The sequence below is a fragment of the Eurypyga helias genome, unplaced genomic scaffold (genome assembly GCF_000690775.1).
Source record: "Eurypyga helias isolate BGI_N326 unplaced genomic scaffold, ASM69077v1 scaffold11338, whole genome shotgun sequence".
NCBI lineage: Eukaryota > Metazoa > Chordata > Aves > Eurypygiformes > Eurypygidae > Eurypyga > Eurypyga helias.
The window spans coordinates 60,504-72,688 of record NW_010266547.1 but is presented as its reverse complement, the minus strand read 5'-3'; the positions used below and the strand labels follow the sequence as shown (position 1 = coordinate 72,688).

Sequence of the window (12,185 nt, the reverse complement as noted above, 5' to 3'; positions counted from 1 at the left end):
GCAGAGAAGAGGTGCAATGCTATGAGACACCAGCTTCATTGGGAAGTGGAAAAGTGGCATGAAAAAGTTGGTGGTAGCAGTAATGCTCATCTCCTGTGGCACTGGGGAGGTGGTTCAGCCTTTGGCCAGTTTACACAGGAAGCTAAGAAGGCAGAAGAGTGGAAAGAAACCTGCCGGTCTTAAGGGGCAGGAGAAGCACCTTGTTTTGAGGCGACACTAAAATGAGCTACCAAGGAGGACGTAAATCATAATACGGTATCTGTGGTGGTCACTGGGGAGGAACACTGAACATGCCTTCTTAGAACCAATGGTTTGGGTTGGGAGGGACCTTAAAGACCATCTAGTTCCAACCCCACTGCCATGGGCAGGGACACCTTCCACTAGATCAGGTTGCTCCAAGCCTCATCCAGCCTGGCCTTGGACACTTCCAGGGCATCCACAGCTTCTCTGGGCAACCTGTGCCAGTGCCTCCCCACCCTCTCTGGGAAGAATTTCTTCCTTACATCCAACCTAAACCCCACCCTCTTTCAGATTAAACCTGTCATCCCTTATCCTGTCACTACAGGCCCTTCTCCCTCCCACACCCATGAGTACCCTTTTACTCAACACTGTATGCTTCAAGTGAAATTAGAATTATTTTTGCATCCCAGAAGTGGAAGTGAAAGCACTGTAATTAAAGGAGAGGGGGCAGAGGGGAGTTGGTAGAAATAATATATGAAATCAGGGAAAAGTTTTAGGGTCAGAATTAGTGAGATGCATTCTAGGAAAAGATGAGGAGCACAAATCAGCTGAAATTTAGTTTGTAGCCTGGGAATTGGGTTAAAATATCACCATCTAATAAGCCAAGCACTGAAACATCCCCTGTGGGATTTATTTTTAGTTTCTACAATAGATTGAGAAAGAGATCTAAGTCACATCGTCATCATTAAGAAATTTCCCTTAAGCCATAGATTACTGCTGCTTTTGGTGAAATCCTTGAAAGCAGGGGCAGAGCTGTTGTCACATTGTTGAAGACCCCTCTTCTCAGCTGCACTGGTGGGAACAGTGTGTTTGCATAAAGTAGAGGAAAGCTGCCTGCTCACTTCTATTCTTCCTTTCCGAGGACCAAAAAAAGAGCATTGTAGGAAAGCTTTCTTTGAGGAAACTGTGACAGCATAAAATCTTGCATAAAATAAATCTTATCTAGGGACAGTGCAGCTATCAGAGTGCTGCGTAATGAGATGGCAGTCCAGGATGGGCACCCCGCTTTATGTACGCTGCTGTTTTATACATGAAGCCATCTAATAAGATATATGTGTCCTTTAATTAAGGTCTCATGTACAGGGTACTAGTAATGAGGGAATATGATGAAAAGAAATGGAAAAGGAAAGAGCTTTATTTGCCACGCTGAAAAGCCTGTATCATATGGAAATGATCAGGATTTAAATTTTTATCATCTGTCACAATTTGCTGCTGCTTTAATTAAAATAACACCAAGGACGTGTACAGTGAGTCTGGCGAGATGTGCTTCGTGCTCTTAATGACTGTCAGATGGGAAGGCGAGGGGTACAGAGGGGGCAGGACTGCGGGGGGATCTGGAGGGAGATGGTGCCAGATGGCCAGGCTTATTTTATTAATTTAGATCGCCATTATGGCTTCTCCTTTCTTCATTTCTCCAAAGGACGGGTTAGTTTAATGGGAATCATTCCGCTCCACAGTATGACGTGTTTAACTCTGCAGTGTCAGTGGTGGGTCCCCTCGGCCATGACTTGGCAAGGCCGCAGCTCCAACCCAGGGGTGCTGGCCCACAGCGGCCCTCCCTCAGGTAACCTGTTCAACCTTGCTTAGCAGGCACTTCCTACCGTGATGTCGTGACACGTAGCGTTCCGGTGCAGCCAGCCGCTGCCCTGAACCGGGCCCAGCCTCTGCTCCCTGCAGCCAAGTAGCACCACGGCAGCGTTTTGGGCCGCTCGTCGCCTGCTTCCGACCTCACCTGCTCGGGCAGTGCCTGGCCAGGCTGCTGGGCTCTGGGCTGAGCTCTTAGCGCTGCAAAACCTTCTCGGTAGCAGCACGTAGCCGTCTCTTCTTCTTCCAGCCCTTGGGTGCCGGACACCCAGAAGGCATAACGAGGGAGTGAAGCAAGTGCATTAAAAAGCTTTTTTCTCTTCGATTTTGTCTCGCTGCTGGGTTTGGGAGGGATCTGCCGCCTCCCCGTGGGTGATGCCAAGAGCTGCACACAACTGGAGATGTGGGTTGGGATATTATCGAGATTTTAGGGGTTTAGAGATAAAAAAAGGAATACCGTCTTCTGCAATTGTGTTTGGCACAGTCTAAAGCAAGAAACTGCTGAGGCATTTGCATTAAGAGCAGGGGGGTTTAATTTCTTCCCATCCTGGGTCCGCTGTGATAACAAAGGAGCTTCCATTTGTCAGGTCGTCTGCAACATCAGCGGTGATTGGATTAGTATTAGCAATGAAATGAGCTTGTCTTCTATAATTCAATTAAAAAAAAATACCTAAGAATTTCTGAGAAGAATTTCTGATTCCTGAATCCTCTATAAAAAGGATTTCATTAATTCACTTCGTGAGTTGATTCAGAAATCTGCATCATTTAAGTCATTCTTGGATTTCAGCAAAGCAGCTAGACTAATTGTGATCACAGCTGTGGAGCCAGAACAAATGGCAAGATGCACTTCCACATACTGCGAGTTTAGTGGCACATGCAGGAAAAAAAACCCCAAACCAAACAAATTCACCCCAAAAATCTATGGTACATGCCATGACAAGAAAAAAAAGCAAACCAGCTCAAAATGATGTGCTACGAAGAAGATGAAACATTACACTATAACACAGGGAATAAGGCATAACATTTTCAAGATTCTGAATTAATAATTGGACTTTTGAACATCTGTATCAATAATTTTCAAAACTTCTTGTATTGGGATTCGTTGTTTTTTCCAAACTATGAGAATTTGTAATTGCTTGCAGGAGCATCCCCAAGAATTTCATAGGTGTAGGAAAACGGCATTTCGTCAGCCCAAGTCCGACAGTAACATAACTTTTGATAGCACAGCAATTTATGCTGTCACCTGCTCTGAGTCTACAATGTTCAGCTCTGTGCGGAGGGCAAACTTGTGTTTGGCTGAGGATGGATGGTAGCCGTCAGTAAGATTTTGGAGAGTCTGTGGGGTGATGATGAACCATGAGATCTCTTGTGGTCATTGAGCATTGGCAAGTGCGATGCACAAGAAACACAGTGTTGAACTGTCGATTACTCCATGAGCGCTCACCCGGCCCACAATGCCTGCAGAAACCTGGAGCTAACCACAGGTCTGTGCGTGGCTGAGAGCACGTCAGGTTTGCACACCCCTCGGCACTGCTGCTCTTGTCCCCTCCTCACACGCTGTTTAGTGAGTGAAGGGCCTTCATGCTCCGAGGGCATCACGAGCAGGTTTGCTTGCCACCCTTACTGTTACACATGATCAAAGACCAAACTCGTACATCTGTGGGAAGCTCATATTCCGTATGATAGTGTGGGATTGGCCCTCTGAATGTGCACTCGGCATGTTGGCGTAGAGATCACAAGGTGGATGGAGCGTATCATTCTGCTTCAGATTGTTCTGAAGTCTTACGCATATGCAGCATATCAAATATTAGGTAAAATATCTAATAAAATATTAGATGAGATAAGATAAAACCTCAAGGCCAATGAGAATATCAAAGTTAAATCTTTGGGCAGAGCGAGTATACATTTTTGAGAAAGATGCACAAAATCTGGAGGCATGAATTTGACAAGGATTTCAAATTTCAAGTGCTTTTTGCAAAGATTATCCAGACTTTCGGAGCTTTGTGTCATTTTGGATCTGCTGAAAGCTCCCAACTTTCCTTGTTAGGCTGACAGCAAGCAAACACTCCCAGTCCTTCCCTAGAACCCCAAAATTGCCTGGGTATTTATATTTGTTAGAATAACTTTACAAATGCACTTTAGCCTACCTCTCCGCAGTGCTTGATTTCTGTGTTCTCACTTTTTTTTTCCCTCAGTGCATTTTGCCTTAATACTGAATATTGTACCAGGACTAGAGAGAGTGAGCTGAGGACTGAGAGTAAATAAATTAGACTTTGAAAATTATATGACATAAAAATACATTGAATGATTTATTTAGGGATGTGAGTACATTATATCCGTAATCTAATTCCCAGTATCTTCCTAAGCAGCTTTCAAAACCATTTTTTTGATGTCTTTGAGTTCTGAATTTCTGCTAAAATAATGAAAATGGATGCAGCTGCTGATGAATCATCATGACAAATCAACGGGGATTTTTGCACGCGTGTTTTAAACAGTAACAGGGTCCCAGTGGCACTGGCCCACTTAGACCTGCAGATAGAAAAAAGTATGATTTTTTGCTATTTTCTTTATTTGAACTGAAGTTGCAACAGCTTAAATGAAAGCTATTATGAAAAGCAATCATCTGTTTCAAAGCTGTGTGGTTAGATGGCAGGCAAGCGTGCCAAGAGCTCACTTGGGTTTCTCTGCATAGCTCATGGGCTGACGTACCTCCAAGGAGGGAGAGGGCACAGGGACTCCCTTTGGGCACCTCGTTGCAATGCGGGTGTTTCAGCACCCAGGGGTGTTTCCTCCCACCCGAATCAAACCCCACATAGTCAGCAGAAAGAAGTAGGTGCCTCTGGATGCCCCTTTAGAGAACGTGTGGTGATAATTAATTACTCTTACGTGCCCTACGTAGACACGTAGCTTTCTGTTGGGGGAGCCAAGGGAGCCCATGTTACACATCCAAATTAAGCAACGTGGATAGCTCTGTAGCTGTGAAATGAAAATCCGTGGACAATTTGCTTTCTACGAAAGAGCTAAACCTGACTTTGCACATCAGTATCAAAACTCTTACGGATGTAGCTTGGACAATAATTTACCTTAGAAGAAGGAAACCAAACAAAACCAAAGCAAGCCCAGAATCAGAGGCAATATTAAATGGTTATTTCTCACACCAAAAATCAACCCAGGTCTGGTAAGTGGGATTCTGCTCTCGAGCCTTGATCCTGTTACTGATTGCATTAGGCATTAGATTGCTTGGCAGTCTGCAGTCAGCCCTGCAGGTGTGTAACATCCTGATTCTGAGGAGTTTGGGTCAATTCAAAATTTGTTGGTTGGAACTGTCATTAATTATGTTTGCAAAAGCAATTACAGATGGCAGTATAAGCAAGAATAAGCACCAGCTGTTGTAGAAATCAGAACTCGGGAAATCTTTTTCTCAGGTTGCATACTTCAGTGGCACAAATAATTGCACAATAACGGGTACAATTTGTCATTTCATATATGGGGCACGACCAGAAGACACACTAATGTCTGGCATCTTTTCTTTCAGGATGATTTTCTCTATAGTGTCTCCGTTTTAAGTGGAATCCTTTGCACTGCCTTGGCAGTAATCAAATTTATGCTGGGAAAGGTCCTTACAAGCAGAGCGCTGATAACCGATGGTGAGTGTGAAGTTGATCCTGCTGCATTTATAGACTCTCCCGGGGAATGTTGTAGGCACAGAGGATACGAGTGACCCCCGGACAATACAGCTGTGAATGGGCATTGAAATAAGAAGTCCACTGGGAAATGGGAAAATCCCCAAACCCTACAACAGTCTGTGGTACTATTACATGGATACTTCAGCTGACATGAGTATCTCTGGTGGAAGTCAAACAGTTAATGTGCGGATAGTAAGCAATAGTGGAGAGTTAGAGTGTATAATAAATTAGGTGTGTATGAGACAGAGGTGAGACTGCAGAGCAGGGATATGACCCCAATTTATATAGCTTTGGTTAAGTCACATCTATCCTCCCTGCCTACGCCTGGGGGACAATTTCATCCCTACAGTTAAAACCCAGCGAGCCTGTTGCAGAAAGCACCACCCTGCCTTGAGCAGGAATCACCAGCATCATTCATACCAACCCCCTGTAGCCGTAATTTGCCACTGTGGTGCTTTTCCTGTCGCTCTGTAGAGCCGGTGGAGCATCAGATGCGCAAAGCGAGCCTCTGCCTGCCTGCTGCCCCACGCTCCTCTGGCCCTGCCGGAGTTGGGCACAAGGGGAATCTTGCCTGCTGTATCCTTAGGAGACCTCAGTGCCACTACTCTGTTGGCTCAGGTGTGTAGCACCTGACTGTTGCTGGTTTTAAAGGTGTCTTTTAAAGCCATATTTTAAAAGTAGGTCCAGATACGCCTCTTGCTGACAAGGCTCAAGCTTGTCAATCTTCCCAGAGCCGCGGGGATCTACTTAGCAAACAAGTGAGGCCACAGTGGTGGCAGAGACTTCACAGCGCCCTACAGATCTCTGCCAGATTTTATCTGCAAGCACAGGACAGTCTGAAGTGCTCTGTAAACATACACCGTAGGGTGTTAATGATTCATGGATTGTGGCACATAAATTATTTTACTCCACTAAAGATTTCACTTTAAGGAAATGCAATTTTCAGCTCACTCTAGGGATACATACAATTGCTTTCAGTAATTTAAACATACCCAAACATTTTTTGGTCATGTGTGATATTTTATATCACCCCATTCATAGAAATACTTTGTGAGTATTTATATTTTAAATATAAAGTAAGCAAAAAAGGAATCAAAACAGCAGTGCAGGGGCTACGACTAAGCTACTGCCTCCCAGCATTTCTGATTCTCTCCCGGCAGACCATGCTGTTCTGTGATTTATTATTGTTTGCTATGGCCTCTGCCACCCTAGACATTTTGTAACTGAAATCTCCAACCTGCAGAAAGGGTTCTGGAAAGGATCCTGGGAACTAGAGAGCAGCAAGTCTGACTTCCTTCGCTGGCAGAGCTAAGTGGGACATGTTGACCCATTCAGCACTGCGTCCAGGCAGGCAAATGATGAACCCTGTCTTTAAAAAACGTGTAGCTTGTTTTTAAAACAGAGCAGTTTTTTCCGACAAAATATTAGCTGAAAAATGCCTGAATAGCTCTGAATTGATGGTCCTGTATGACAATGAAATCTCTTCCCCCATAATTACATCCTTGTGCTAATTGTATTGCTTCTGAGCTGGAGATTGCTCATTCTTTGATAAAAAAAATTAGGGAGTAAAGTATACAATTGCCTCAGTCTGGTTTTTATCTCTTTTCTCCCCTTCATAACTACTTTAAAAAAAATGTAGGAAGCTGATCTTACCATGTCTGGTTAAATACCTTCTTTCACAAGATATATTTACATATATATTTGATTTATTAACAATCCGGAGGAGACAATGTGATTCGGCAGCTGAGACAGATTTAGCACTCCCTTGCATATCTTTTTTTAGTGTTTTCTGTTTCATGCTGATTTACCTCCTGCGATCACTGGCTGTGGACCAACAAACTGTTTTGAGTAACAAGAGCATGTATTTTCTTCCTGAAAAAATAGGCTCATTTTCAAAACAGCAAATTCTCTGTCATAACATGTCAACCTCTATTAATGACTTCTTAAAGAATAATTTTGTTTTAAAATAGGGCTTGACAACACTCTCTCCTTAAAGCCTAAATGTATCAATCCTGATAAGGCAGAATGTTATTTGTACAATTTGTTTAGAGCAAAAGCTCATGGCTTTTTGTATCCTAAGCCCAGCCATCTCCTATCTTGAATTTTGTAACATCTCGGAGGACAAATGCCGAGATGTGACGGTTGGGTGTTGTCAGCCATCTTTCCTGTAGGTTTTAGATACCTGCTTCATTCCCAGCTTTAGCCACCTGTTTTTTCCTGTGCTAGCCCCGTGCACAGAACGTGGTGTGTGGATTCGTACCTGCAGCCATGACATGATTTCCGGCCACACCACCAAAGGAAGGTTTGACTGTATGACAGTCAGGAAGAGAAAAAATTTCCTTTGTTAGTAGCTTGTAGAACGTTTGGAACCATCAGCCAATAATGGTAAGAAAATGTATTATTCCTGCCTTTTGCATATCATGCTGATGGATTCTGGCTTAAGCTGGAGCAGGGGAAGTAACACTGGTTTAGATTTATAGTTAATTAATTTATACTTAGTATTCTTTATATATTCTGGATATATACACACACATTATATTTCATTGACACGTATTAGCAGTATAAATTACATTGCCTGGGAATAAAAAAGGATCAGGATCTTTCTAGACTAGGGTGTTGACAGAATAACGATGTCTGTATTGGTTTAACTGGTATAATTAACCCAATAATCAGGCATTTACATGCAGCGCCTGTGATCCCGATTGCACAGTCCAAATAAGCTCCCAGCCCCCTTTTCCTTGCAGGGCTGGAATCCTGAAACCTCTGTATGCCTTGTTCTGCTGCAGACCTGCTCAGTGACAGGGGCTTCTCCGTGCCAGGTCTTCCTTTGCATTTCAGTACCGACTGCCAGGGAGCTGGTGAATCTTCATCAAAATCTCGATGCTTTGTACAAGCACTTCAGCCGTAGCGATACCTAGGAGAGGTCGGGTTTTAGCTACGTCTTTCAGAAAGAAGTAATTGGGTTTAGGTAAGGACTGGATGCGCGAGGTCTGGATCAAAGGATTCAGGAGTGTCATGGATGTGGTTGTTGGCAGTCATGGGGGACTGGAAGAAAACCGGCTAAGCACTGTCAGCAGCAGCTGACTGGGGTTGGCTCAGCGAGCAGCACAGAATATTTCAAGTTTGATTTTTCAGTTGTTAACTCGCTTAAATAGTGTGTATGTGTCCACCAAACGAATGCACTATCAGTGACCACCTGTTGTTGCTGTTTAGAGCTACAGTGATGTCTTTTGGCTTATTGAGGAAAAAAAAAATCAGAGAGGGGGAATTCAAGGGGGAAAAAACAAAAAGAACTTTAGGAATGACCAAAAAAACCCAACAAAACAAAAAAACAACCAAACCCCAAACCTCCGAACACTAACAAATCAAACAAAAGTTGAAGGAAAAATGGAATTAATTGTTCCTAAAGCCCTGGGAGAATTTTGAAGGGACAGTCTTGGAGACAAAGAGAAAGGGTTTAAAAAAACAACCAACCAACCAAAAAAGAAACCAAAACCCAACCAACCAAAAAAAAAACCAAAAACCAACCAACCAAAAAAAAAACCAAAAACCAACCAACCAAAAAAAAAGGAATCTAAAAAGATGTTTGTAAAATTGAATAATTGATGGGAAGCTCCTGTGGTATATCTTAGAGCATAAATGGAAAATATTCCGAGGATTATCCTGTGTGCCTGCACTAATGCATTCAGCAGTGTATGCAGCTCCAAGCCATCGTGCCAAATACATGTAGCTAAATATATGGAATGGGGTGAAACGCTGCAAGAGAAGGTCTTTGAAACGTTACCGTGCAAAACAATTTTCCTTTTCATGAGCTGCTTGCGTATACAGGACTCCTTTCCAGTGGAAGTGGGAGCCTTTGGGTCCCTTAGGAAGTGCCTTTGTAGTTCCAACCGGGGCCGTTGGCCCGTGCAGCGACGGTACGTATGTTACGAAGAGGTTCTCTGGCAGGTAACTGGGCCACAGCAGTGAGAATCAGCCGCTGCCTTACAGCTCAAAGGTACCTTGTTCATGAGGGTAGGCTACAACAGAGAGAAGGGCTTGACTGCCGGAGTCAGCATGGAGTAGGCCCAGTATTTTGATGGAATATTGCTGTTTGGGAAATTAGCATCAAGAGGTGAAAGCCCTGTGAAATACACAGCAGCTAGAATTGGGATTTGGAACTAAACAGAGAATGAAAAAAGTGGGACTGACCACATCAAGACACAGGTGCAGGGAAATTAGTTATTTATGTCAACCAGGACGAGTGACAAGAGTTCTTAAGCACTGGTCAGAGACCCTGTTTGATTTGTGAAATGAAGGGCAGCAAGGCCTCTGGCCAACGGCATGTGCCAGGATTGCACCGCCTCTTCCTCAGTGCAGTGCCGGAACACCCCAGGGTCTGTGCCCCTCTCAGCTGGCTCTGCTCCGGTCAGGCCTTGTCTCCCCACAGACTGCCTCCTCTTGGCGAAACGGTTCAAGCAAATTCCTTTGGATTTGGTTCATCCTTTAATTATTTTTCTTTTTCCCCCTTCTAGGTTTCAACTCTCTTGTAGGTGGAATAATGGGATTTTCCATCCTTCTTAGTGCAGAAGTCTTTAAACACAATTCTTCTGTCTGGTTTCTGGACGGCAGTATAGGAGTTTTAATTGGACTTACAATATTTGCCTATGGAATCAAGTGAGTATCTCCTGCTGGTAGGTATTTTGGTATGTACAGCAGATGGGCTGTCTGTTTAATGGAATAAGCCATAGCTCTCAAAGGCTTACATAACTCCAGCAGAATCAGTCGCTGGAATTTATTAGACTAGCTGCCAATACTGAAGCGGAGTGTGTGGAAAGGGATAAAAGTTTGTGTGCCTCACATCAGTTGGAAAGAAGCCAGGACTTGGAAAGAAATTGGAATAAATTTAGAAGACTTTTGCGTACCTGAATTTGGAACTAGAAGGTTTGATATATTTGAAAAATAACCCCAAGTCTGGGATAAAATCAGTCTCTGTTGCTTTTACGGCACATTTCTAAGCACTGTTTTTTCCCAAGGAAGCCTAGTTTAAAGGTAAGGTGCTCACATTTAAAGAACGATCTTGCTGGTGATTTCCATCCCAGCCCTACCCTGTAACAACTTCTGAACGTTAGCCAGTCGTGTTTCAAATGTTGTTTCCATTGAATTTTAAGATGCTTTCTTGATTCGTGACCCCAGAAGTGGAATAGAATCAAATGAAGCTCTGCCTTGTGCTTTGTTGCTGCCACCATTTCCCTTGGCTGCACGGACTCCAACTAAGGTGTTTGTGTTCTATCCCTCTTTCTGCCTTAAGAGAAAGGGGGAGATGCAGCATGGTAGTTCACTGGAGTCCAGCCTGTTGAGGAGCAGACCTTGGCCAGGCCGCAGCAGGCTGTCGTCTGGAAGCTGTGTGGGTTTTTTTTAAACTTGGAAAATTTAAATTAACATTGTAATGGGGAATATCATTCTAGGAAAAGTCACTGTAATTGTCATTTCCATTGTAAAACTGTTCTGGAAAACTGTAGAGGCAAATCCATACAAAAGTATTTATTTGAACACACCAAGCAGCATCAGAAACATTTTGTACAGCCACTGAAACTCAGGCTGGGCCGTGGTGTCCCCCAGACACAGCGAAGGCGGCTGAAGGACAGAACTAAATTCTGCTTTGGCAACAACCAGATTTTCACTTTGAAACTATGGCAGTTCTCCTCAACTGTTCGGTCCTGTCCTACAGGTGTGAAACAGGTTGCTACAACAGTCCCTTTCCCAGGAATCCCTCCTTGGCTTCTCCAGCCAAAAGTGACTGCCGCTGCGTGCTGTGATTTCCCAGTGCCGCCCCGCATTCAGGATTCCTGCAGGGGAGCCCCTCTCCACACTCCTCTTTGGGCAGAAATAGTTGTGGGGCAGAATGAACTGTGGTGAGAAAGCAAAATAAGGCTGTTCCTGCACCTGAGTTCTTTATAGTTCACCAGATCAATCAGCATTTGTGAGTAAAGAGGCCAGGGCCGGGCTTCCCCGAGTGTGCACCAACCCTCTTGTGCTTCCCTCCGCAGGTTGCTTATCGACATGGTACCCCGCGTGAGGCAAACGCGCCACTACGAAATGTTTGAGTGAAGAGCGCGCCCTCTCCTCTGTCAGGACTGTAAAACTACAGCGTCGTACGTGTTGGCAAGTGGTGCCGATGGTATTTTACTAAACACGCCGTTCGTTTCCCGTGGTCTGTTTTTGTTGGTTTGTTTTGATGGGAAATCTCTCTGTAAATCTGGCATATGTGCACACTGCTTGCAATTCAGCCAAACAGCAGCTTTTTTTTTTATTTCCCAGGTATGCTATTGATTCCTGTGCCGATAGAAAACATGCAGTTTGCAGCTGTAACCCAGCTGCCATGTCGTGTATTCCAGAGTGAAAGTGTTCTTAATGGTGTGATAAGCCTGTGGGTAAAGAAGTGCCAGTTTCAGATCCTGTTTTCTTCCCCCACGGCCTGTATGTTCCCCAACATGTGCTGTAAGAGGAGTACAGGCCTTGCTAACCTCCGGCTAACAGAGTATCCGATGTAGAGTCTGGACACCAGGAGCTGTGTTGCTTAAAACACTCGAGTAGCTACTTCCTCCCCTCCATTCAAACAGACGCAGAGAGAGAGCAGGTACAAACTCTCTGTGACCAGGGAGATACTTCATTTTAATCCTAAACTAACTGAAA

At 44.1% G+C, this 12,185-nt stretch overlaps 1 protein-coding gene across 1 annotated transcript in view; it reads left to right on the top strand.

Moving 5' to 3' along the window:
- The window catches only part of TMEM163 (transmembrane protein 163), a gene marked incomplete at its 5' end in the record, with an annotated part of 40,648 nt that extends 28,912 nt beyond the window's left edge, over positions 1-11,736 (top strand). Inside the window, 3 exons of the mRNA XM_010157149.1 lie at positions 5,360-5,471; positions 10,025-10,166; positions 11,540-11,736. Coding sequence (XP_010155451.1) covers positions 5,360-5,471; positions 10,025-10,166; positions 11,540-11,600 — 315 coding nt within the window. The remainder of the gene's footprint in view (positions 1-5,359; positions 5,472-10,024; positions 10,167-11,539) is intronic.
- Positions 11,737-12,185: the final 449 nt, after the last annotated feature.